This window comes from Balearica regulorum, chromosome 1 (assembly GCF_011004875.1).
Source record: "Balearica regulorum gibbericeps isolate bBalReg1 chromosome 1, bBalReg1.pri, whole genome shotgun sequence".
NCBI classification, from domain to species: domain Eukaryota; kingdom Metazoa; phylum Chordata; class Aves; order Gruiformes; family Gruidae; genus Balearica; species Balearica regulorum.
The window spans coordinates 40,899,045-40,926,750 of record NC_046184.1 but is presented as its reverse complement, the minus strand read 5'-3'; the positions used below and the strand labels follow the sequence as shown (position 1 = coordinate 40,926,750).

The following is a 27,706-nucleotide window of genomic DNA, read 5'->3' as shown; positions in this document are numbered from 1 at the left end:
ACCAACACTTGCTCGTGTTATATTCATACTTTCTGGTGAGACAAGCACCACTCTGAAATTGTGCATGACAACTTTAAGCCAACCTCATATATGAGTAATTCATTCAACAGTACAGAGGAATTACCAAATCTCCTTTCTCTTCCTTCATAAACATACATATTTCCCAAAGAAGCAGAGGAGGTAAACAGATACTCTTGTGCCACTTGATGAAACAAACATAGTCCATGGACAATGACTAAGAGATCTAGTTGCAGAAATATAGGCTGAGCACTCAAATTTACTGTATGCCAGTATTTCTAGTCAACACCTATGAAATATGTTTGATATGGACAGCTGGCCAGGAACAGTATCAGACATCATACTTACATAAGGAAAATTGTTTGCATTTGTTTTCCACTGATTGGTAAAGCTTGTCCTTCCTCCTGAAAGTAAGATCTTTCCTCCTTTGTTTCCACATCATTGCAAGTCATTTCAGAGCCTGGGAAACTCCTGATTTCTCCTTACCTGTTCTTCTTCAAAAGCAGCTGGTAAGAAGGCTTTCCTTTTATGATCTCCACACCCCTCTGCTTGGTGAGGCTCTGAGTCTTGCAAGATGATCAAAGTTCCCTACCACAAGACCTGTAGCTTAGATACTACTCACTTCCTCACTGGAGGTCAGACTTTAAAAATTGGCTGGCACTGCATGGTATGCATCTCGTTGTTCAGGAGATGGTTTGCATCACTTGAGTGGATAATCTTCAAAGGTTAATGGCCCTTCTTTATTTATTCAGTTCCACTGACAGCAATTTCTTCTGTCACCTCCTGAAAGGTTTAGCTTGTTGACAATACAAAGGACAGCAGGGAAATGGAGTTTGCAGCCTGATAGGTCCACCCAGAGAATTCCCAGTACCAAACAACTCACTGGAGGAACCTGACTCCTCCAACCATCACCTTCCAACACAGAAATGGGCCACAAAGCCCATTCTCTGGAAGTCCAGAGCTCTAACTCCACTTCCCATCTTCACTAGAGAAATCAATAGTGATTGCTGAGTACTTCACCTAGGCTGCATTGCATCAGTCCAGATATATTTAAGGTAGCTTCATATCAGTAGTTCAAATAACAAGAGCAAAGAAGATACAGCGGGACTGGCTTCAAGTTCCTGGCTTCAAGTAAGCACGCTTGTCTCCAGGCAGGCTTCTACAGCAGCATCACCACTATTAGTATCTGAGTGAGTGTCTACATCTCTGTTTTCCTGTGCTGAGGTAACAACTCCCAGAAACAAAAAGTGAAGACATGTTACTTCTAGTTCTGCACTGGGACACAGGCTCTTTGTGTCACTTTCATCCTTGCAGACAAAATGAGAACAGACAAAGCCAAGCCCCATTAACTTGTCTCTCCTGGCAAGAGGAGGAGGATGAGGAAGCAGAAGATATTTCTCTCCTGCCTTTAGCTTGTAGATTCTTTGATTAAAACTATGCAAAGAAGTATTTTGAACATGCAGTTATAAAGAAGGGAGCTTGAGACAAAAACATACGAACAAAACAAACAAACCCCAACAAAAAAACCCCAAATCTTCCAAGCAGAACCATGAACCAGCATTTGGGATTGTCATTGGAGTCTCTTAGATTTCCCTGTCAGTCTGGCCCTTTATAGATAGTCTAAACAATATAATTCTTCACTTAACTACCAAGGCTTGATTCTTTTGTTTTATTCAGAAAATAATTAAGTTCCTTTAATTTATTCACACACATTGCTCAGAGAAAATAAGATTTTTGTAATGTACTTTTCACAGCAAAAGATTTTTCTTGGAGTAAATTAGTTAGCAGAGCAGAGGAAATCTATATAGCTCTGTGAATGTAGTAGAAACATAATGAAACTCAGGAAGAAATGTTTTAAAATGCATATAGTAGTGATACAGATCAAACCAAATGAACTCTCTAATTTGTATCTAGCTCTATAGCCTGGGTGTTAAATCTGATGGAAAGCCCACTGAAGTCAAAGGGAGTCTTTTTACCAGGTTTATATCATTGAAATGCAACATTCACCAAGTCAGGGACCCGCAGCAAACCTCATTATGGCCTCATCTATCAACCAGCAGATCTCAGGGCACTGCAGCTACTGCAGAAGATGAAGAGCTGTCCCCACTCAAGTCAATTTAGCTTTGCCATTGATTCAAAAAAAAAAAAAAAAAAAACCAACCAGGATTTCACTCTATATTTCTGATAACACTTACTATATCCTCTATCATCTTATGAAAAAAATTAAACACATTTAAAAAGGAATTTTCAATATTTTCCTATGAAGTTCCTGATAATCTGTACACGTTTTTTAATTTATGTGAACAAGTAGGTTTCCAAGAAGAGAGTAACATCATTAGAAAATGACAACTTAATTCTTCTATTAGTCATATTTAGAGGTGTTAAGACTATAAGCTGGATTTTTAAGTTCAGCCCAAATAAGGAATGAAAGTCTTCATTCTAACCGAACTATTATTACTACACAGTGACTTTCAAGACACTATGACCAGAAAGATTACAAAAAAAGGTAGTTGTTGTTACTACTAAGGATCAGCTATGATACACTGCATAATTCTGAATGTAGGCAGCATCCTTGAAAACTACAGGGGTCTCAAATATAGAAATCAATGAACCAGAGAACATCAGCAAAAGCATAGATGCAATTAATTGTTTCCTGAAAGATGTTCCTTCCTTCGTTCCTGTTGGAGTTATGTACCTAAATCCCCTATCAATAGATGAAAGTGTTCTTCTAGTTTGTATTAAGTTAACAAATGTTGTCGTTCTTTTGCTGAACATTGGCAGGTGCTGCAATCTGAGACAGTGACTTCCCACGGGAGAGGAAATCATTGGTGCAAAACCTGGTACTTCCTAAGTATAATTTCTTTTTTTGAAATATCTACAGATAGTTTTGGATAGATCAGAAGAGGTCCAGCATCATAAATCCAAGCCCTTCTTTCAGAATTTTACATTGTAGCAATTTGCCTAAAACTTGAAGAGATTAAAGTTCTAATACAGAGGTTACAGAAGTGAGTGAATTCCTTCAGGGATTACCACCTGCTTCCCAAAAAAAACACACACACAAAACTAGCCTCATATAATTTCAAGAAACACTTTGCCCAGTTCAGATGCTGAGGAAAAAAGTAGATAAGTGTAGAACAGCACCACCTGGTGACTCCTGCCAGAATGATGTTAAAGCATTTTTAGATACAGCTCAATATGTGGTTCCATTAATCCTTTTATATTCAAAAATATTACTCCATGGTTTCCGCAGTCTATTCATGAAATCAAAGTTAGGCATAGGTTCAAATGTTTACAGGACTGGAGCTGAATATATATGTATGAACTCTTTGTGTAAATTTTGGCAAAAATAAAACACACTCAAATAGTCCAAGCTGACTAAACAGCTACAATTTCATGCTAACCGCCTGATGACTGATTCACTGTGAAAATGTCATTCCTGTGGTTACAAGATCAGCGGATGCCTTTGGTAAAACTACCTCCATATTATCTAACTGACATGTATTGTTCTGTTATTACTGCACAGAGCACACCATATATAATACAAGACAAGAACTACAATTGCTTCGATCTTTTTTTTCCCTCCTTTTCATCAAGAGACCATATGCCAAAATATTTCATCCAAACTCACAACATTCTGTTTTGGAAAAGCTGCAATGCTGTCCCTTGAAAGTCATAATTAAAGTGTCTCTTATTTCTATCATGTTCCCTATAACAGGCTTCATATCTAATATCCTCTCTGGGTGAAAGAATAGTGCCTCATTACTCGCTTGCGTTGTGTTATAGAAGAGAAATGAAGTTCAGCTGTGGAGTCTGGCCCAAGAAAGATAAATGGGGACACAAGAAGGCCAAATTACAATTCTAAAAGCCATTTTTTTCAGGGGATTCAGGGCTTTTTTTCCAACTTCTTTCCTTAGTTGTCCAACAGAAAATAAAATTTTAGACACTTTTTCAAAATACTTAGTTGAAAACTCCATTTTCCACTGAAAAATAATCCAGATAGATTTTTTTGACCCACCATATAAATAACTCAGTTATTTAAGACCCTTGTAAAAAGTCCAAAAGAAGCCTTTGAATTAAATTCTGGCTCACCAATGTGAAGGGGTTTGTCATCAACGGTGTAAGTAAATTTTTACATTTGTAGGAAGGTTCCTCTTTTCTGCCTTGGCAAATTCAATTGCGTCTTTTAAGAATCTAATGAGCACATTTTTTCAGCACTAAAGCAAATGTAGGAACTTACGGTTCTGGTGTGTAGAGAGGATCTGAGCCATGTCGTATGTACTGAGTACAGTGAAAAACTCTATATGCTAAGCCAGCTAAAAAATCTCGGGGAGACAGATATCCAGCAACTGGTCTCACTGTGAAGCCAGACCTTTCTGAAGTGAAGGAGATAATAAAATACCATATTATATATATATATATCACTATATCAGTTTCTGAGGACAAGTAATGATCTGGGGTTAATTATTCTAGCAGAAGCATGACACATAGAATCTTGGCTACAGATCACCACGCATCATTTTCACCTATTATGTACCAGAACTATGTTGCGCTGCTAGCATATGTTTAATGAAAACAGCTTGAGGTATTTCAAAGTTGGTTTGAATACCTTTGTCTAGAAAAGATGGTAAGGTACCATAAGTGACGTTCTCAAGTCACAGAGCATCTGATTTTTATGTCTGGTGCAAAACATGAGAAAAATTTCCAAAACACAAGATGACTTCTGTAAAATATATTAAAAACTAACAGAACAGAATAGGATTAAATCAAATCTGTCCTTATTTTTACAGATAAAATACTGTTTGTGACAGTAAAATACTGACTTTCACAGCTGAGGTCCTCATTTAAATTTTTAATGAAGTGTTCCTTTGTCACATTAGTCCCAGTGGGGAATAATTTCAGACTCAGTGACTTTGAAAAGCACATTTCTCTCCCAAATTCATTCTTTACTCTTTCCAAGTGTTTACAGGAGAATGTTCCAAGTTTTTCTCCAACAGACACTAGTATTTAGTATTGCTGTATTTAGTCTGAAAACATATTTCTGAAAGAAATTTTTTCTTTAAATTCAGTTATCTTGACATTTTATTCCCTCTTTTACCTGCCTGGATATTTGGGGGCTGCTCTCTATGGTTATCAGAACTCCCACCTTGTGGCAATGTGAAGAGCAAAGCTAACTCTGCTCTTTCTTTATATTGTACTGAAGGACTTTTCTCCCTGTGCAAGATAACACCATGTGATACATGTTCAGCTGTTTAATCCCTCTCAACTTCATACCTGCAAATACGTGCATAAAACTGTCTTGACTCAAGAAACACTGCCACGGGGAATGTCAAAAACAGAACAACGCTTCTCACTAAACCAAATGCTGGAAGTCTTTTCATTCAATGTGTTTTGTATTTCATATTAACAGAAAAGAGTGTTTTCCTGAAACTGCATGTATTGAAAGACCAAGTATGACTCTTACCTTTAAGAAAAATAGAAACATCTTCCAACTGAGGCACATTATCCTCTCTGTATCCACAGTACTTGGTCAGCAGAGGAAAGTTTTTTAAATATTCACGACAAGCATGGGTGGGATAGAGTTTACTGAGTTCCCTAAATACCACCCCCCATGTTTTAATTTCTTCAGCTGTGTACTCCACTCTGGGAATGGGTTGACCACTGTAAAAAAAATAAAATAATACAAAATACATTTGAACACACCAGATTCTAGAAAGATTGTGGATGCTGAATTTCTAAGAAAACTATTTAAATAAATAAAAGCAGACAGAGCCCACTAAAACTATTAAAAAGTATTCTTAAATTACAGCTAGATGCTTTTTTCTTAGAATTACTTCTTGATGTTATATTGTACATATTGCATTTATTTCTTAAGAACTGTATTTCTTATCAAGCAATGAGATTCTTTCTTAATCTTTGTATATATCAGAGTAGAAAGATGGATTTCTTATATGTCATGTTGCTATACCAGAGTAATATTTCTCTATTGCCACTGATGCTTTTGCAAGTGGTTAGCTGAACATCCTGATTCAGTCTAACTTGTAGATTCAGTAAGACCATCAGGAGACTGCATGCTCTAGGCATTCTTTAAAATGCATACTGTTCACACAGCATCATTACCTAGCATTTTACAAAGTGAAGATTAGACAATTACATAGATGTTCAGAAATGTGTGGGTCCAATTAAATACATATAATTATTGTTTAGACTGTTGCTCACATGTGCAGATGTGTTTGGAACCTCAAATTCATGCAGGACTCTATCATGAGGAAGCTCACTTCAGAGCCAACAGCCTAGCCTAGGTGAAACTAAGCCTCTAAATACCTCTTTTTTTTTTTTTTTTTTTCCTTCTGCACCGTACCTCTGCCACCTCCTCCTTACACAGATGTACAGAAATTGCAAAGCAGGAGCCTTCCAGGGTACCTGCTAATCAATCTCCAACATCCAAGATTTGCCTTGAGTGCTTACAGCCAATTCAACACCGACTGACAGTGTGAAGAGTGTGAAGGGCTCCTTCCAATTTGCACTGCCTTGCATTTAGCTGTAAGGAATTTCCCATGCCATGGTCACAGGCCACCATCTCACCTTACGAATTCCCCCTAGGAACTTTATTATCTTTCTCTGGATTTAATGTCCTCAATCTATAGTATGTAATCTGTGCAATCTGCCTTCTCCTCAGGTACCACCTTTTCCCACACTGCACTGAAGTACAGATTGGCAAAGGGATTCACAGGATTTCCTTCCACCCCACCAGCCCCTATCTCCCACTCCCTTGCACAGGGCTGGCAACGCGAGCAGTCCCAGCCCAGTGCTGCGGCTTCCCCGTTGTCGCAGAGAGCAGCCCAACGGAGTATTGGGCACAGGGAGAACTGCAGCGCCGGGCTTTTGCTGGGGTTTGGCTCTCCATCCTGGCTGTCGCCTGGTTCATAATCCTGTCTTCACTGCATGAGGTAACAAGGAATGAACCCTCATGTCACATGCAATTGCTGCTATGCAGTTCCTACATGCACAAGAGAAGAGCATCCACCCTACATTCCTCATGGCTGTCCCCTCATCTGTATTGAAAACTTACAATTTAATCCCCTTGCCTTTCACTATATCAGAGTATTTCGATCCAGGGCAGTATGTATCAGTCAAAGGCTACTTTGTATGAGGTACTCATACTTGTTAAGGACTCACTGAACATCCAATATATCCACTAGTTCCCCTTCAGCCACTCGTTTGCAGACATGACAAGAATTGCAACACATTCAGTGAAGCATTTCTCACCAACAGAAGCTGCGCTGGGTTCGTGCCCATTCTGCAGTGGGAGTCAGTCCTTCAGGTCTAGTATCTGTCTTCACCTTCACACTTTATCAGCCTTAAGCTGCCTGCCAGCTCATGGAAAGCACAACACAGCTATTCTAAATTGTACCGTACATGACAGATACAAGCAGGTTGCTACTCCATCCACCTTGGATTGCCAGAATACCGTGCAGTAGCCTCATCCCTTTTCCTTAGATGTGACCTCTACTACAGATACTGCCAGTATGGGTCAGTACTGGCCCAGCAAAGAGGAAGAAATGTGTGCACCAGTGGAAAAACTCAGGTTTCTATTTAGCCTGTCACTAGAGAGATATAAACACAATCAAGGACCTGAAGCTTGTTCACTAAGTTTATAACTTAGTTATTGTTTCAATTAATTCATCAGTAAGGTTCACTGAGCATTAATTCCTTAACAGGATTTATGCCTAGGACAGCTGATCTTATTTCCAGCTGATGATGATACTGCTTTCTTTATTGAGAGGACCAAGGCAGTCAGACTTGAGGGAGGACCTATGCCATTCTTGCTCAGCTCTACAAATCTCATTTTTCTCACCCTCTTACTTCAACAAGCAAGACCCACCTTGTGCTCAAATTTTTCCATAAATCACAGGAATGGCCAGCCTGCATATCCAGTTTTCCTGTGGCTGAGAAAGATGACTCTACAAGCTAACCTCTCCTGAATTTTTATTTTCCTTTATTAAAATAGGGTCTTTCAATTTTGCCATGGTGATGAGCTATCAACTCATATTACGAATTCCTTCTTAAATCTCCTATTTTTCCTCCAGGTTTAATTTTCTCGACACTTTTGCAATCCCTGATCAGTCTCAAAGGACTAATTAGCAAGATTAACACATTTTCACTACCTTTAGGATAGAAGCTAAGCGAAGGAGGGATGAATTTTTTTTTTGGTCCATTTATTTCATACAGCTGATCCTCACTGCTGTGTTCTGTTAACATGCCTTTCCCTTTAACACCCAGCACCAGCAGACACCTACTCCTCCAAGTTAATTTCTTAGTGTTTTTTTCTCTCTCTCCCCGCTACAGAAGCCTCTTTATGTTCAACCAAAGCAAAACATCTACCACTATAGAACAGCAGCAATTCATAAAGGAAATGCTGATCCAGGATTTTCAACTCAACAATTTTTTTTTTTTTTTTTTTACAGAGCCAATTCCTTGCAGCCAATTCTTTGCAGTCAAATCTCTTTGTTATTTTTTAAGGAAACAAGTGTTGTGGCTTTTTCTTTTTTCTACACTGGAAAATGAAAAGTAGAAATGCATCAAGCCTCAATAAATGACTAGGAAGGTCACTTACCTGAAAGGCACTCAGAGGTTCAAGACAATGCTCTCAATTTATCCCTAAGGGAAGTAGTTCTTACAACAGAGCTGTTCTTTTTGTATAAATAAGTAAATAGTCATTAGACCACAGAAGCAGGTGTGATGAGACTGCAATGTAGTGTTAAGACACCTAAATTAATTGTGAGCTCCCCAGCATGGGTAGCAGAAACAGCTTAGCTGTAGCAGCACAGACTCCTTCCTCCCTGAGCAGATTTACCTTTCCTCAGCATGGCTTCTGCTGAGCTGCAGGATGCTGAGGGTAAACATCTCCCTAGGCTGTTTCTACAGGCATACCTGAAGAGAGACTGACCATACAGCCCGGTAGATATGGCACATCCTTGGGGTTAAGATTACCACTGCAGCAGATCCGAGGAGTATGGACAAGGTTTTGCCACATCTCAGGTAGCTGCCGTAATCACTGGCCTCCCAGCCATTTTGTGGTCCCTGGCTAAAAATATTTGAAGTATATTGTTCTCCTTCTGGTGATAATAATAGGAAGATTTTGAAATCTTTCAAAGGTTTGAAAAGATCAGTGGGCTGAAGGAGTAGTTCTGAGCAGTTTTGCTGAAGTACAAGATCTGGGCCCCAAATAACCTCTTGTCTTGGGTTGTTTGATTTTTGTAATGTGCCTACAGAAATGGTTCTTGATCCTTCAAAATCTAAAGAAGGAAAAGGTCTTTCCTTTCCTTTATCTGGGAATATGCAGGATTACTCTATGTGATTTTTGTGAAAAGACATTTCTCACTGGTTTCAGGGCGAAAAAGAAAAAAACTTTGTAGCAGAAGACCAACCACTGCTTAGTAAGCCAGCTGCATGATCTTTCTAGCACTTAGGCACCTGAGAGGGAGAAGGGAGGAAGATATTTCCAGCAACTTAGCAGCTGTGAAATTCATGGCACTACTGCTACCGTCATGGGTAAATGGAGAACTATCCAACTTACTGAAAGAGCTCTAGGAGTCACACAGTCTGCCCTCATCCACAAGTAACTGCTTGACATTTCACACTGCAATAAATGCTAGGCAACAAGAAGCCACAGCAAGCATTAGAGTGAAAAACGAGATAATCAACCAATCAATCAGCTGTAAACAAACAAACAAAAACTCCAACCACAAAAGTGTCTCAATTTACATTTGAAAACTGTTTAAATTTAGGACTTACCTGGTCAGCCTAGGAGGCTTCTCCACTAACCCTGCTGCCAGGGGCAGCATCCAGCAGGCAGCAGCACAGCGTGCTGGATGAATGTCATGAGCACCCAGCTAAACAAATGCCTCCATGGGCAGAAAAAAGGGGAACCAATGCTAGCACTTACACGTTTATTAGACTGCTAATAGCTTAACAACAGGAATGGGACAAAAGTAAAGTAAAAATATAATCAGGATTATACGGTCACAAAGCAGAGTTAATCCCCAGCCTTCTGCAGCCTGTATACTAGCCTTATATCAAAAACAAACAAACAGAATTGAAAAACCTTCAAAAATCCATTTCTGAATTGCTCCCTGACAAGACGTGCCTTCTACAAAGGGAGAAAAAATTGTTGTGTTTTATATTCTTTCAACAACGTAGGCAGAAATCTCAAAGGAGAAAAATGAAAAACCTGAAGAAGTGTGGTAAAATGGAAAATAACGTGAAATTAGTACGTTCTTTCCTTCAAGAATGAGGGCTTAGGCCTCTTGCAAATAAAACCTAGAGTATGATTAGAATTAGTTGAATGCTCCTGTGACAAGAAAATTGCAACACAGTGGGTATTTGTAGGTAGCACAGAAAGTTTTCTAACTGCCAGGGACAGTAGAAAAATGAAAATACTGACTTGACATGGAAAAAAAAAAAAATCAGAATGAGAAAACGTATAGTGTTTTTGTGCACAGGCACCAGCTCCACTCCAGAGAAATCCACTGACTGAATTCTGAGAAGTTTAGAGCTGTGTTGGCAAAATTGATAAATGTCATTTTGCAGCATCTAGTATAGTAAGTGCATGAAAAGAAATTGATAATTTTGGTTTTTAGTGAGCTCATCCAACTACATAGGGATGCAAGATACATGCAATTCAGCAGTGCATCAGTTTGTCATTAAGACATACAAGCATTTGTTAAAGAGTTTCTTAAGTTTAAGCAGCTATGAATAAAATGCTGAAGAGATAGTGCTTACCTTTCAAATGCTTTGCTTGCCTGTATCTCTACTGAAAATGTAACAGGATTTCAAGCATCAGGTTTGTCGTTTATAGCCTACACTAAACTAGTCAAAGTTTAGAGGCTGACTTTGTCTACTGTTAAATTTCATCCTACAGAATTAAATAGAGCATGAATTCTAACTAGTCAGCAGCACAGGAAAGAATTGTGACAGTACTTACTATTTATAGCTCATGGCAACATCCACAAAGTACTTTCTTCTCTGTCGATAGACATTGTCTTTAAATCCCTAAAGTAAGGAAGAAGAGAGCACTTTACAATAAGGGCAGAATATTAGCTGTAAGAATTATAAAATAAATCATTAAAGTGTTTATTTAGTACCTAATTGTTTTGTGTTTTGATTACAACTATCTACTGGACTGCAAGAGAAGATAAGGATTTTTTCTTTTTTTTTTCCCCCCCAAAGTTCCACGGGAGTTTTTTCAAGACAGGTTTACGCATAGGTACACTCATTCATCCAAGATTTTGAAATGGAAACTTTTTCCTTGTCAGTTCATCTCACTCAGGTTTTCTTTAACCCAAATGGAGACACACACACAGGCACAAAGCAGAGTAACTGACCTATCCTTAATACCTCTTTCTTCACTAGAACAATCAAGCGTCCAGAGTTCATACACAACTCATTTTGAAGACGCTACTTTAGCACTTGCCATCTTAACCAATGTATTAGAGACTGAACCATCAGCCTCAAGCAGTAAACTGCATATTGCTCCAATTTGAATTACAGAGGAAAGGCTCATGGGCTACAGTAAGCTCATACCTTTTGCATGTTAGGTGCAAAAGAGCTGTATAACACACACACACCAGCCCTTTGAGCTATTCAAAGCTAAACCAAGATCTCTTCTATACCTATAATAGATGTAAACTTCAGGTTTTGGACTACAAAAAGAGTTACCTATTTTCAAGGTAGGACTGTCAACCTCTTGAGGATGAAAAAGGGTAAAGAGTCTACCTAAGTTCCCCAGTTAATAGCCTAGAAAGTGCATTTAAGTTTCCCCCAGTCAGAGCTGAAAAGTAAAATGCATTTTTTCCTTATTGCTCACATACACAAACACAAATCACTGAAGGGAATGAAAAGATAACATTGATTTTAAATATTTGTATGAGCTTCCACAAAACTCAGAAGGCATTTTACTGCCCCGTAACCAAAGCTGCGCCACTGGGGCAGAGTAAGGGAGGATGTCAAAGGACTGCAGAAAACCTTCGAACCTCCACTCCTACACAGAAAAGCCTTTTTACTGGCAAAAAAAGTGCTGTAATATAGGGGTGCCTCCTTGTCTGCTTAATACCTTTTGATGTAAGCGTTGAGTTACTCAGCTGCAGACCATTCAAGAGCTGAAAAGTGATGGAAGACAGCACAGGGGATTTAAAAGCCTGTCACGTGTAGTGAAACTGAGACTGAAACCATCAGCCAATATTGGAGTGGGTTAGTAGCCAATATGGAGTGAGTTAGGTTTATGCTGCTGAAGTGGTGCTATGCTGGTTCTGTAACAGGGTAATTCTCTTTGGTCCTCTGGCACCTACACACCACCGCTAAGGAATAGCGAGGGCACCAGAAGTGGCCTTTGAAAGCCCCGTCAGAGATTTTACAGGTTTTTTCCCCATCTCTAATACCTAGCATGCTGCATAGGCTAACAAATGGTGCGTAAATTACGTTTATAAGAGTTCTCCCAAGTGTAAAATATATATTCATATAATGCGAATGTCTTTTTTCATTGTCTGTAAAACTGAAGGCAGATTTTCAGCAGAGCACTCAAGCATTTAATGAAGGCACCAGCTCAGAACATAAAACAGTATCAAACGGCTCGTCACAGTCATCGACTTAAGGCTAGAATGAGCTGCCACTACAGCCTCTGTTTGAGCCAAATTACTGTTAAGGGTTGCAGGTAATCAACAGACTTTTCCATTCTGAAAAAACACGAGATAAATCCTCATTTGTCATCAAGAAGTACATGGTAGACACCAGGATCCAGGAACGCACTCCCCAGCTGTGGGCCCACAGCGTGGCAAGGGCTCACACATGGTAGAGATGGCTGGGAACCAAACGAAGCGATGATGCTAACCATGGCTGATACACGGGCAGGTGACACCAGGGACAGGAAAGTGGGGCTGCCAAGGGACATCGCAATGACATGTGCATGAGCATGAGGGTCTGTGCCTGAGCCTCCGCCATGGCACGGCCACTGTAGGAGCTGTGGAGCAGATCGGACAGAAGGCAGCGGTCTGAGTGCCATTTCTGCGATGACTAGAGCCCCTTACCCAGGGCCACCAGGAGTATCTGCCTCTCCTCAGCCAAGGCAGTCACCAGGGAGGAGTCTGCACAGGCGCTGCAGTACCACAGCATAGCACAGCTGCATCACTAGAGAGTCCCCTACACTGAACTGATCTTTCTGCTGTCACTTACAATCTCTCTGGGGCCATTTTTCACCACCTTGGATAATACCAACAAAAACGTGTGTGACAAAAATCAAAAGGAGACTAACGACTACAGCTACAGTTTAATCCGATTCTATTACAAGACAATCTTATGGTTAGGTATCTTAGTAGTTCATTACCCACTTCCTTTCAGCTGGAAGTTTCCTACAATACCAGTTTAATCCAGCCTGTATTACTTTGAAGTAGGAATGAATACAACTAGCTACCACCAGTATCTTTCAGCCAAGTAGTCTAAAGGTAGAAACTTGGATTTATAACAAGTGAAAATGTTGTAACACAAGTGTTTGCCATCATTTGCCATTAGAGACCCAGAAGTTAAGCATTTATGGATATTATCCAAAATAAATAAAACAATAACAAATCTATTTTTTTGCCTTTCACACTGAGCATTTGGCACTATTGCAGATACAGCTTGTGTGAAATGTCTCCTGTCACCAAAGTCAGGAAACAATGTGAGACACCTTCCCACCTGCTGCATTCATGCAGAAACAGGAACATGTTGCTCTGATTTATTTTGCAATTATCTCTTGAGTGCCCAAGGAAGTCTTCCTTCATAATTCTTTCTTCTCTGACACCTAGGTTAATATCAATTCTTACCTAAGAGCTGTGACAGAACTGAAGGTCACATTGTTCTCAACTCTTCAGAGTCTGAAAGCTTCTATCAACTAGTTAATTAAAATTAATAAATAAATGGAAGCAGTACAAAAGGGGACATAGTTGTTCAAGAGTGAGTAAGTTTTCTGGAGGACCTCCTTTTTGGGTGTTCTACAACAGAAAAGGAAAATTAATTCACTGGAAAGGAAAATTAATCCAAACCATTGAAGAGAACTAAATCTCCATCTTCTGAAAACCATATGCTCAAAAAAATACTCAGAATCAGCAGTCAAGAGGCTTTTTGTTTGACTGGCAAGTAACCTGAACAAATTATTTACAATGCAATTTTATTTTATACTTACAGGGTGATCCGCATCCAGCTCAGATCCATACATCAAAACTCTCTGTGAGCATTTATCTAATTCAGATATCTTCCTGGGGAACCAAGGGACACAGTCGAGATCTGTAGAAGACAGAATGTGAGTTGAATGTACTGGAGTGTAAGACTATGGAGATACCTGTGCAAAACATTTGTGACTGTCTAAACCAAGTGATACAAAATCAGCCTTGCCTTCTTCATCAGTCCATATATTTTCCGGTGGATTGAGAGATACAATATTGGTTTGAAACTTGAGCAACTGGATTAGTTCATTAAATTCTTTCTTACTGCAGTCACAATCCACAAAAATTTCCACCTCCGAGTTCCTTCTCTTCGATTTTCGTGATTCAATATGAACCATACTCACATGTTTCTCCTGTGGAGAGATGAAATAGCGTATGAAATGCAGACCTACCAGCTATAAGGGGAATATTGATGGCATGTTCCTCAGGATATTTTTCCCAGTTATTAAAAGGTGTTTTCATTGAAAGTACTCACTTTGGACCTACGTAACTGGTTAGTGAGGCTTAATAAATAACAACGACAAAAAAATCTGTATACTGAATGTAAACATAATACTATTGTATTTAATCAAGAAAGTTAACCGATGATTTAATTTTATCTAACAAGGCAATCTTTTATAAAGGACAATATTACTTCATAATTTTTAGAAAGAAAAAAAAATTGCAATGCAATTGTATATTTACCTTTTTTAAATATTAAATGCAATTTTATTAGGCAATATGCACAATAATACCGTTCATCTAACTGGATTTGAGTGTGTTTACTTAGATGCTATTAAATGTGTACTACTTCAGCATCTCTTATAAACACAAGGGAGAAAATATTTTTTTAAGGATAACCGTGTATCAGTCCTCATCTATCTTTCTTGCAGCAATTATGAATTACCTGAAGTGGTAATAGTAATAAAATTAAAATCTAATTAAATTTATTCTCTATTATAATTTCTCCATTAAAACTGAACACATGAGTGTGTAAATAGTTCCAGTGTTAAAATTTTCCTATGGGGTATTTCTCCCACCACAACTACTGGTCTGCCAAGGGTGTCATACAATGACAGACAGCCCTAATGTGTTATGGCTGACCTGATCTAATGTCATGATAGCCTTGCTTCAAAACAGGAGGTCGGACTAGACGATTACTTTCGACGAATATTTCTATTGACTGATTTTTTCTATTTTTGCCAGACACAAACTATCTGTTACTTTTCACAGCCATCCTTTCACTTACTGAAGTCAATAAAAGATTTTTTGACTTCCAAACAGGGAGAACTCTGCACTTGTACTTCCACCTGCCTGCTGTATTTTTCAGAAATGTCCATTTCAGGTGAAGGTCCCCTCTGGTACAGCCAACCAGCAGTCTCTGCTTTTATACCTCTAGATATATGTACCTCATTCTTTAACTAGCATGCTCCATAAGGTATGTATATGGTGTATCCCCCTGGCTAACCCATTCACATAACAAATTCACAGAACAAAAACCCTCCATCTGCTGAGGGTTTTGAATCTGCTATTTGTAAACTGGCAGATTACAAAGCTGAGCAGCATCATTTTGATCATCTGCTCCTGAATAACACAGGCCACAGGACTCCCCTGTGTGTTTTCAGCTGACACAGAGCTACCAGTTTCAGGCATTCTCTTCGGAAATTGGGCAAGTGGCTTTGATCTACCCTAGGTTGAGAAGAGAACAAAACTCTGTGCTTCCCTTCACAGTACTCAAATTGTTAAGTGACTCCATGAATGGGGGTGACACCTCTGCAACATCTTCCAGGCTGAGAGAGTTGGGATTGTTCAGCCTGCAGAAGAGAAGGCTCCGGGGAGATCTAATTGCGCCTTCCAGTACCTGAAGGGGGCCTACAGGAAAGATGGAGAGGGACTGTTTATCAGGGAGTGTAGTGACAGGACAAGGGGTAATGGGTTTAAGCTGAAGGAGGGTCGATTTAGATTAGATGTTAGAAAGAAATTCTTCACTGTGAGGGTGGTGAGGCACTGGAACAGGTTGCCCAGAGAAGCTGTGGATGCCCCCTCCCTGGCAGTGTTCAAGGCCAGGTTGGATGAGGCTTTGGGCAACGTGGTCTAGTGGAGGGTGTCCATGTCCGCAGCAGGGGGGTTGGAACTAGATGATCTTTAAGGTCGCTTCCAACCCAAACCATTCTATGATTCTATGTTTTAAGAGACCAGAGTGAGTTATATGCCCATTCCCAGGAAGGGGGAGTTGATGTATAAATCCAGGATTTCAGGTACGAACCCATTCAAGCATTTAAACCAGAGTTGCAGTGAGACACTTAACCCTTGGAGCGAAGCTGCACTGAAAACACGATTCCTGCAATTCCTATCAGCTTGCTGTCAAACACTCTGGTTCCTGGTACTCTCCCTCCTGGGGGTCTAACTCGCCCCCTTTTCCTTGGCTGGGGAATCTAGGTATCTACATCAGCCTTGGAAACCTGCTCCCAGAGCCAACTCCTGTGAGTTAGGATTGGTAATGCCCAGGGCTCCCACACTTACACCTCTCTGATGGTTTGACCTTAGAAGTAGATCCCAAGCCACCTCCTAATCTCTTCACTGCACAGTCCGAACAACCCAAGACTTTTGTCGTACTGCTTTGCTTTAACTATCCTCAGACATGCCTCCAACCCCTTTTCAATTTACTAATAAGGCAAGCAGACTACGTGCAGTACCAGCACTCTGACCGAAACCCACCGATTGCATGGGGAATTTATGTTCTAGTTAGACACATAAAGCCCTGACCCTGCAAGCACTTGAAGGTGCATTTAACTTCATGACCAAACATTGTCCTGCAGCAAGGCTGCCACCACCACCTGATTGTATGTAATTTAGATTCTGAACTGCTCTCAAAGTGCCTCCTTTCATTGTGACCTGCACAGACAACTTCAAATCTAATTTACGGTGTTGAGAGTCACACATCGGAAATCTAAAGCGAATAGTGTGAAAATCAGCATCACTGTTAAACTTTATTCCAGAAAGCCCTTAAGGAGTAAAAAATGCTTTGTTGAATGGTCCATAAAATTTTAAGTTACTTTTATTCAATTCTGCAGTGTTACTGCACTCTATTCCTTCCACCACAGTCCATTAGATTTATACCAACAAACAACCTGACCTCGGTAGCCTTTCTCAGTCCAGTCAGCATAACGATTTGTAAGCTTTACCTGGAAGAGTCGGAGAGCTTTAACCAATCCACCAACTTCATTCTTCAAGGAAAATACCACGGCTGTCTTTCCACCTTCAGAAACAGATTCGCCTTTCCCATTTCCCTTATTCCCTTTCTTTTCCTCATTTTTCCCAGAACTCGATCTGTTTAGCTACAAATGGACAAAGAACAGCATCACCTCAGATGCAAATGGGCATTTTCTAAAATTAAGTCTTTTCACACAAAGAGAAATTTTTGGTAGAAAATAGGTGAATGGAACTCATCCAGACTTAATTCAAAAGGTAACGCATTTACTTGAAACCAGAATCCCAGGTCAAAGGCAGCTGTTAGACAAGACTGTGTAAGAGGTCAGTCCATTAAAAAAAAAAAAAAGGTTAAGGAAAAGCATATGAATGTTTGGGATACAAATATGATGCTATTTTTAGGGCAATGCTATCACTAGTAACAAATATGAGTTAAATAGAGATGGTCTGAATTACTGCAAAGCTTGCAGTGATCCTATTCTAACCTGCACCAGTCAATTTATGATGATTTACACCAGTCTATACTTTTGTATTAACCATTAAATTTAAAACATAAAGTTTATGTTCTCTGTTGTAGTACAATTAACGTTGTCATGCAACGTCATTTTTCCTGACAAAACAAACCCTTTGTTGCTTATAAAAATGAGCACAGAAATACAAGCTTAGACTGTACCTCCCATAGAAGATGAGCTGGCTGAGGACCTCAATAATAAAGTACAGAAAAATCACACCATCCTTAGCCACTCCTACATTATTCTCTCAACTTGAGGGTCTGAGACTGCTCTAAGCCAAATTTCAGCCAGCGTTTTCCAAAAAATCTAATTTTATCAGATTAAATCTTGCTGAGATGCCAACAGTACAGTCTTTATAGACAACTGACCATGATTTAAAAGGAAGAGTCTGCATTTTCCAACACCCAGGTTGTGACTCTTGGGAAAAGTAAATCTCCAGTGAGATGCTAACGGCTTTTTTATCATTCACAGTATAGCCACTAAAAAAAATGTGAAGATAGAAATTAAGAATCATAAACAACTATCCTACATGGATTAAATTCTCCTTTGGTAAATTGTAAAGCAGCATACAAAAAACAACCCAAAAATAAATGACATTTTTAAACAGGTCTCATAATACTTGATAAAAGCCAAGTTATTGGCTCTACTCTTATTTTTTCCTTGCAGGTAGGTTATCCCACTTGCATAATGTCCGTGGACCTGCAATGATGGACATTAGCAAAGGGTCTCACTGTGCTGCTATATTTTTCAAGATTTTATGAAGGGCTTTATGATGCAGCAAAAAAATAGTAAGCTTCAGTCTGATTCCTTTTCAAACTGAATTGTATAAAATGGTTCTTAAAAATTGATATCGCTGACAGCGACAAGGTATTTGCAATACATCCATCTTAATGCTTTCACATGTTTCATGTCAAATTAGTTTACTTTTTTATCCAATCCTAGTCCACTCTGAAATATCTCCCTCTACTGAATACAGCATTCACAGCTCTCAAGCCAGCTCCCACTGGATCTTCTGAGATTTTTTTTTTTTAAGGTACAAAAATATGCTGAATTAAAAAGAGGGCTAGCTAAAATGCATAATCTTACCAAAAGCCACTCTTTAAATGGCACAGGTTAAACCAGCCACACTTAAACTAGTTACTGGACATGCTAAAAAGTCTCTGTGGTCTTTTCTCATCGTTTATTCAACTACACAGACAAGATCTGGGAAAGAATTATGTCTGCAAAGTGATATATGAAGGGTTTCAAACATGTTTATTTTTTAGTAATTGAGCTTATATGATTCTGCTCAGGAATAGTTCAGGGGAATGTCACTTTTGGTTTAACTTCAATAATATTTGGGATTTGACTGAGGCATTTTCACATACATCAAGCACACAACCTCCACATGAAATAACAAAGATCCTATTTTCATAGCATCCAGGACTTTTCACTGTGTGCTGCTTTCTGGAAACTGTGTACTGAGGATCATGTAGTCAAACGAGTGCCTGAGAATCTGAATACCGTGAATTCCTCTGGGAAACAGCAGCACTTGGCACCTTCCAAGACTGCCACAGGTTCCCCAATAGTCTCAAATGAGTGTTACCTGAAGTGATGACTGAAAGACCTTCTCAAGCATATAAAAACTAGAATACCTATTTATTATGAGCCCAGTAGAAGAGGCTATGATATTGCAAGAACTCAGATCTTACCAGCCATGCTCATTAGTACACATCCTAATTAAATAATGAATAGCAGATCAACTTTCCTAATGAAAATGAATTATCTGGAGCAAGCGCAAGTACTCGGGAATAAAAGTCATCTATAGCAAAACTCAGTGAAAAAAGTAACTCAAATATAAAGACAGTAAAACAAATTTATCCCATTTAATTCAATATTTCCAATAGAAGTAAGCATGTATAAACAGGGATGCTTCACATTTTACTATAAAGACAATACGCCAGCTCGCAACTGATACAAACTGGTGCATTCTGTTGGTTTTACTCAAGTGATTTGAATCTTCATATGCTGCAAAATTTTATAGGAGGCAAAGTCTTCATAATCCTAAATATTTCACGTATTCAGAGCACGTAATATTATTGGTACCTATTAAGATTCTTCATTCTTATTAAAGTACACCTATTCAAATACATTTCCCTGTAAGCACGCAGTTTATCCCGTGCCTGACACCACCCAACCACCCGTTGCACCCGCGCTGTCACCTTACGGAGATTGTTTCTCCCTCCTGACAGGGCTTTCAACGGGGAAACTGCACATCCTCTATATGTGCACCTCTATACTGCACACCATCTATATGATGCTCCCACACGTTCTCACAGCCCTGCTAGCCGGCTGAAGCTGGAAAAACCCCGAAGCCAGCTGCTCAGCAAAGAAAGTGCCACAGGCACCGAGGCAGCGTAAGTGCGTGTCACTTTGTGTGTTGCCAAAAACGTTTTACATACCGTGCTGTGAGGTTCCAAGTGCCTTGAAAAGGCAGATTCTGCTGACACAGCACTTAGTGCACGCAGCCGGCAGGACTAACCACAGACTTTCAAAATTCAAGCGTTTAAAAACACCTGAACTGGACGCCAATGCTTTTATATTCTTCCAATAGCAATATGGTTAATTTCGGCAGTAAAGGCTTTAATTTCTAAAGAAACTTTCGTTATTGTTTGAAGGCGCATTGAAGGCAGCGTTTCGAATGAGGTCCGCTTAGGCTGCAAAATGAGTTTCACCGGTCCCCGTAACTGCTGAGAAGCTGTTCACATGCCCCTCAGCCCCGAGGAAGGGGGACGACTCCCCGGCACCGGCGCCCCGGGCGCACCAGCCGAACCCGCCCGCCTCGCAGCTCCCCCTCCTGTCCCCCGCCGCCGGGGATGGGCCGGCGGAGAAGCCCCGCTCCCAAGCCCCGCCACTTACAGTGAGGCTGCCGACGGCGGGGCGCTCCTCCGGCAGGGCCGAGTCCAGCGAGAAGCCCCTCCGCGCCCAGTACTTACTGGAGAACATCATCATGGCGGGCTGCATGGGGACGGCTGGGCGGGCAAGGGGCAGCGCCGCGCTCTGCCCGCCTCGCCCCGCGGCGGCTCCTTTTATACGCCCCCGCGGAGACTGATGGAAACCCGATTAGGGGAGACCCGTCTCCGGGTGACGAGAGCCGCCGGCAGATGAACGCCCACGGTCCCCGCTTACCTCAGCCGCCGCCGCGCACCGCCAGCGCCGCCGCGGCGGGACGGGACGGGTCGGGTAGCGGTGTCGCCTACGGGCCCTGCCCAGCTTCGTCGCCCGCGCCCCGGCAGGAGCCCCCCAGGGCCGGGAGGGCAACGGGCGCCCCGGGGGAAGCTGTGCCGATCGCAACCCACTGTGGAGCGGCTCCCCCCGCCCGCCCCCGGGGCACGGCAACACCTTCACCTTCCCCTCACACCGCTGCCCGGCCGCCTGCCTCGGGCAGGGTAACACCGCTTTGAACCCAACCCGGGCAGCCTGCCCTCTCCCCCCCACCGCAGGCAGCAGGGACCTATGACGGCCCCAGGAGCTCTGGGTGGCCCTGGGGAGGAATAGGCCCAAGCCAGGACACGGACAGAACATCAAAGAACAGCAGGGGCTGAGTTTCTACACAGAAAAGTTGCGGTGGGATTCTGACATGAGAAATTCTTCGATGTAGAAACTCATCTCTCTCCCTTTTCTAGAGTACTCCTTTGAAAAAAACTTAGGCTGGTTCAGAGAAGATCTATTAAGGGATGGGAATTATATCTTGTAATGAAAGACTTAAGGTACGTTACATATTGAAGGGTGACTGGCGACATGCAAAGAGTGCTTCACTGAAGGAGAATGCCTAACTGGAGAAATCTTTCCAGTCGAGACAGCAATGGCTGTGGTTTCTGCCTGAGCTGTGCAAGGGCCAGACTCCCATCATAAGACTCTCTTCTAACCACAACATCAATAAAGCAATCACCTATGAAGGTAAAACAATCACATACAGAGCCTGGAGGTCTTTTATATGTATATGACAACTTCACTTGTCTCTGAAATACTCATGTCTCTGGGGTAAAGACTTATTTTATTTTTAAGAATTTGTTTACTACTTAATTTCAGACTACTACAAACTCAGAAATGATAATTGAGCAGAAGGTAACTGCTGAAACAATAACTTGACTGCAATGTTAAGGTCAGTCTCTTAAAATTACTTGTAAAATTGTTTTAGGATTTTTAATTTCTCTTCCACTAACATTCTGAGGTCAAACACTCATTTTGTTACTTTCTCACCCTATTATTTTCCTCCCCGCTTCTCCCATTTCCCAAAACTTTTCCATGACCTACTTTGAATAAATAGGTGCCCTTATAGAGTGTAGGACTGAACAACATTGGATTGGGAGCACTATTTCAGTAAATTTCCTTGAAATACATACACCGTTTGCTCTCTCCCAACACACCGGGCAGGAGGAAACATGACTGCTTCCCCTTGCGAGTTGCCAGTGGTGCTTTCCCCTGCCTCCTCCCCGGACAGGGGCAACCTAGCTGAACATAACACCGGCATCGTGCGGCCTTGACTCGGTACACATATAGATCACACAGATTGAGAGGAAGAAGTTTAAATCAGATCCACTGAAGCAGAGACACTGAGCAGGGACCTGCAGAAGGCAAGTAGCAGGAAGTATCTCTCATAGTGCTGAGCTTGATGTCACATCTAACTCAGCTGCAGAACGCCTCCCCTCAGAACCTCAATGACTTTAGCCCTGCCAGACTTAGCATCTTATAACTAGCGTTTACATATCTGCGTCATTTTAAGAGCGAAATGAATTCTGCAAAGAGACCAACATAGAAGCACAACAGAAGATTTGAGTGTGTTTCATAGCTTCCATGAAATATCAGGGAATCGTATCGTTTATCACAACTAACAAAAAACAGCAAAAGCTTCCAGTCTAAACTGGCCCTTGCCAGTCAGATGAGCCCCTTCTTAAAATGTGTGGTCATGTGAGATGTTAAGGACCAGGACAGGTTCACAGCTGCCTCAGAACTCGTGGGAGGCCTGAAGCAAATCCTTCTAGCCTCACTTTCCCAGAGTTTCCCATGAGTGAGGTGTAGTGAGTATCCTTTCCTCTGCTTGACAAAAAGATTGTAATAAAATTTGGTTCCTCTACTTGCTTTTGTAATGCAAATCAATCATCTTCATTATGCTAACACACAAAGTTTTACTTCATTGTCCCAGTTCAGGGAAAGCATGTCTTTATGGGATAACTTAGGATACAAGACTGAACTATTAAGAGATATTCTCTCTCATGTTTATTCATTATTTTAAGTAATGGGAAAGCAAGTTGGAGTGTGTTGGTTTTGCATGGCAAGGTTTTGGTAGCGGGGGGGCTACAGGGGTGGCTTCTGTGAGAAGCTGCTAGAAGCTTCCCCTGTGTCTGATAGAGCCAATGCCAGCCGGCTCCAAGATGGACCCGCCGCTGGCCAAGGCCAAGCCAATCAGCGCCTCCGTGATAACATATTTAAGAAAGACAAAAGCAGTTAGAGAGAGCTTTTGCAGCCAGAGAGAGGAGTGAGAAGATGTAAGAACATCTGCAGACACCAAGGTCAGTGAAGAAGGAGGGGGAGGAGGTGCTCCAGGCACCAGAGCAAGATTCCCCTGCAGCCCGTGGTGAAGACCATGGTGAAGACCATGGTGAAGCAGGCTGTCCCCCTGCAGCCCATGGAGGGAGGATGAGGGGGTGTAGAGATTCCACCTGCAGCCCGTGGAGGACCCCACACCACAGCAGGCGGAGGCACCTGAAGGAGGCTGTGACCCCGTGGGAAGCCCACGCTGGAGCAAGCTCCTGGCAGGACCTGTGGATCCGTGGAGAGAGGAGCCCACGCCAGAGCAGGTTTGCTGACAGGACTTGTGACCCCGTGGGGGACCCACGCTGGAGCAGTTTGCTCCTGAAGGTCTGCACCCTGTGGAGGAGACTCACGTTGGAGAAGGCCGTGAAGGACTGTCTCCCGTGAGAGGGACCCCACGCTGAAGCAGGGGAATGATGAGAGGAGTCCTCCCCCTGAGGATGAAGAAGCAGCAGAAACAACGTGTGATGAACTGACCGTAACCCCCACTCCCCGTCCCCCTGTGCCGCTGAGGGGGGCGGAGGTTGAAGCCGGGAGTGAAGTTGAGCCCGGGAAGATGGGAGGGGTGGGGGGAGGTGTTTTTAAGATTTGGTTTTATTTCTCATTCCTCTACTCTGTTTTGCCTAGTAATAAATAAGATGAATTCCCTCTCTAAGTTCGGTCTGTTTTGCTCGTGATGATAATTAGAGAATGATCTCTCCCTGTCCTTATCTCGACCCGTAAGGTTTCTTTCATTGTACCTTTTCTCCCCTGTCTAGAGAAGGAGGGGAGTGATAGAGCGGCTCTGGTGGGCACCTGGCCCTCAGCCAGGGTCAACCCATCACATGGAGTCTTTGGACTTTTATATTCCTACCTGCTATGCCAGAGATATCTAGACACAGTTCTTGCAGCTGAACAATTTATGAGAGTGAGATCACTTAGCACTCTCTGAATGCTCCAAAGACAAAACCAAGCTCTACTGAGCAGGCTTTTCTGCTACCGGCATGGCGGAGCACGATTTTATCTGCTGTTAGATGCTAGCTCTGCAGGTGGGACATCACACAAACCAGTGACCCTGCAACCCAGTAGCCTTGCTATCTCTCACAGCTCTGTGTGGTAACCAGAGCACGGCAAAGGTTTTCTGTCTCTCATAGCCTCTTCAGGATGACTCATGAATACAAAGCAAACAAAGGTACGTTATGTCGGCAGGTACTGTGTAACAGGCAGAGAAGACTCAAATGATTCAGTCGTAACCATGCTGCCTGCCTATGAATTCCACAGGGAGACTGATTCTCCCAGGAGAGGAAGTTCTTCTTTTGCAACTTGTATTTTGTAGGTGGACTTCCCCATATCAGTACCAGATTAAAGGACACACATTTATGGACTAAAAATGTTTGTTTCTTCTTTGTTCTAGCTACAGTACAACAGAGCTGGTATATGGCTCTGGGATTACTGCTAAACTACAGGTTTTGTTTAGAGTTCAACTATAGTTCACAGTGCCATATAGGCAACACAAGTGAACACTTAAAATCTCTGGCCAAAAAATTGGAAGTTCATTGAAGCAGCTATTCAAAAGTATCTGGTTTAGAACATATGTCAGGGTGGCACACAACAAATTTACTTCACTTTGGGAGATGGAGTTAATGTTGATAGAAATACAGGTAGCTGTCTAGCACACAGACATAAGCTTACTTTTATGTCTAAAAGGTATCTTATTGACTATAATCAGGAACTCTAAGATCTTCTTTAGTTTACACACATTTGTTTTCCTCTCCTCCTATGAGAAAACAGAGTCACCGTTGTCGGAACTCCTAAGCTACACACTTTTTAAGCTTTAAAAATGCAGAATTCTCAAGTGGAAATTTAACTAGAAATCCAAAGCAAGTCTGTGAGATGTTTTCAGTGTTTGAGTCACTTTCCCCCATTAGAGATACTGATTGTCCATTTCAGTATAGTTTTCCTTAAAACTATTTGTAACATTTACCATAGTTTGATGACATTTACTAGCAACCTGAAGACCTTCCATTTGATTTTAACAGGAGGAAAAAGTTCACACTGCAGAGTAGCTAGTATACACCAAGAAATAATCTGAATTTACCTCTGGCTCTCCTAGATCACAACCAAGTCTTTGTCTCCAGGCATGCTACAGCAAGGAGAACTTTCAAGTCATAGTGTGGCAGAACGGGGAAAGAATTTGAGCTATGAAAAGTATTAAAAAGCATGAAGAAAGGTGGACTTCACAAGGATCTAGAAATGAAAAGAACATTCATAGAACCATATAACAGTTTGGGTTGAAAGGGACCTCAAAGGCCATCTAGTTCCAACCCCCCTGCCATGGGCAGGGACACCCTCCACTAGACCAGGTTGCCCAAAGCCCCATCCAGCCTGGCCTTGAACACTTCAGGGTGGGGGGGCATTATTCAATGTAAAGTTAAAAAGGCAAGGAGGAGAACATATACTCTTAATGCAAGACGTGTTGACACAAACAGAAAATAGAAGTCTTGATACCTAACCAAATCATCATTTATTTGGTAAAACAAGGACGTTGTGAAATACAAGTAGACTAGTCAAACAAGCTTCTTACAAGAAGGAAAGATGTACAATCTGTTCCCAGATTATCAAAGATACATACACCAACGCAAAACTTCATTTCAGAGTGAGATAGGTCTGCTGAAAAATCTGTGATTAGAACATAGACCTAATTTTTAAGTCTGGAAGATACAGGAAGCACAAGTTTTCAAGAAGCCAGCAAAATCATCCCAAGTTCTAATAGCACTAAGGGGATTTTAATCAACCAACAGCTGTTGGGAGAGGATATCTACCAAATGATAGACTGGCTAGGAAGAGCTGGGAATACAAATGATAAATTTTGATCCAGGATTTGGAAGAAAACAGTGAAAGGAGAGGCTCCTGTAGATTTTATTTGAGCCAACAGAGAGGAACTAGTTGAAAATACACAGAAGGTGGATTGTATGAAGAAAGCACATAACATGAATTCACAATCTTCAGATGAAACAGAGTCAGAGAAGAAAGCAGAAACTGACAATTTCAGAAAAGAGGACTTCAGCAAATTCAGTTATTACAACATCCAAGGGGAGGAAACCTAGTGCAGAAAGACAACTCTTTCCTTGCTTCAGAAAAAAAATAGTTTCATCAGGAAACTGTTTCACTGTAGAGGAAGTATAGTGTTCTACTACACTTTTACTAATAGTATAAATCATTAGTTTGTCATTACCTTCAATTCAAAAAAGCAGCTTACAGGAGATGAAAACTAGTACCAAGCTACTAAATACAGGCAGCATGGCAGATTAACACATAGACAAAGGCTCTAGTACAAAATTCAAAGTAATTACTACAGGACATCAAATGCTATTTTTTTCCAGCAGCCAGAAGAATTGAAGTATTAGATCATTACTGAACACGAGGAAAGGACAAACCAGAAAAAACTTAAAATGACATTACCTAAGTATTTAATGCCTTTTCTTCTTTTCTTTCATCATTCTTTGTTAAAAGAATCAACTGTGACCAGGGGTCTATCATAATTAATAGTAAGGGGAGAGAGGTAAGCTCTTAGCATTTAACAAGATAAAACAATGTTGGAGAATACTTGGGTAAGTGATCATAGCCAATGTTTTGGAACAGAAGCCACACTTACAGAGTAGGCTCATTAAATTTCTGCTATCAATAACTATTTTAAGAACTCAAGGGATGGACAAGTGACAAAAGACTGGGAAAGGCCAAAATTATGTCCATTCTCAAGAAGATATTGGAGAGGAAGAAGGCCTGAAGAATTATGGACCACCCTAATTTCATTTGTTTGAGAAAACAGAAGTACCGAAATTATTTGTAAAGACATAGAAGATAACAGATGATTAAACAGTCAAGATGGCTTCGCTGAGAACAAATTGAGTCAAGCAAATCTCATTTCCTCTTATGACAGTGCTGTGGACCAAAGCAAAGCAATGCATGTCATTCATCTTGATGGTAGCGAAGCATTTGGCATGGTCTCTCATAACATTGTCACAAGACAGATAAGGAAACCAAGTCCAGATGAAACTAATAGATTGGACAAAGAGTGGGTTCACTGTTAAATGGCAGGATACAGAGAACAGGAGAGCCACAAGCACATACTCTCCCTGCTATACTATTTAATAATAGCCTAAATGACTGCATAGAGAC

General features: G+C 41.2%; 1 protein-coding gene across 1 annotated transcript in view; it reads right to left on the bottom strand.

The window, feature by feature from the left end:
• The window catches only part of TPH2 (tryptophan hydroxylase 2), a 50,889-nt gene extending 29,912 nt beyond the window's left edge, over window positions 1-20,977 (bottom strand). Inside the window, exons 1-7 of the mRNA XM_075742859.1 lie at window positions 20,873-20,977; window positions 17,438-17,590; window positions 14,443-14,626; window positions 14,234-14,334; window positions 11,003-11,070; window positions 5,480-5,676; window positions 4,256-4,391 (exon numbers count right to left, since the gene is read on the bottom strand). Coding sequence (XP_075598974.1) covers window positions 4,256-4,391; window positions 5,480-5,676; window positions 11,003-11,070; window positions 14,234-14,334; window positions 14,443-14,626; window positions 17,438-17,590; window positions 20,873-20,977 — 944 coding nt within the window. The remainder of the gene's footprint in view (window positions 1-4,255; window positions 4,392-5,479; window positions 5,677-11,002; window positions 11,071-14,233; window positions 14,335-14,442; window positions 14,627-17,437; window positions 17,591-20,872) is intronic.
• Window positions 20,978-27,706: the final 6,729 nt, after the last annotated feature.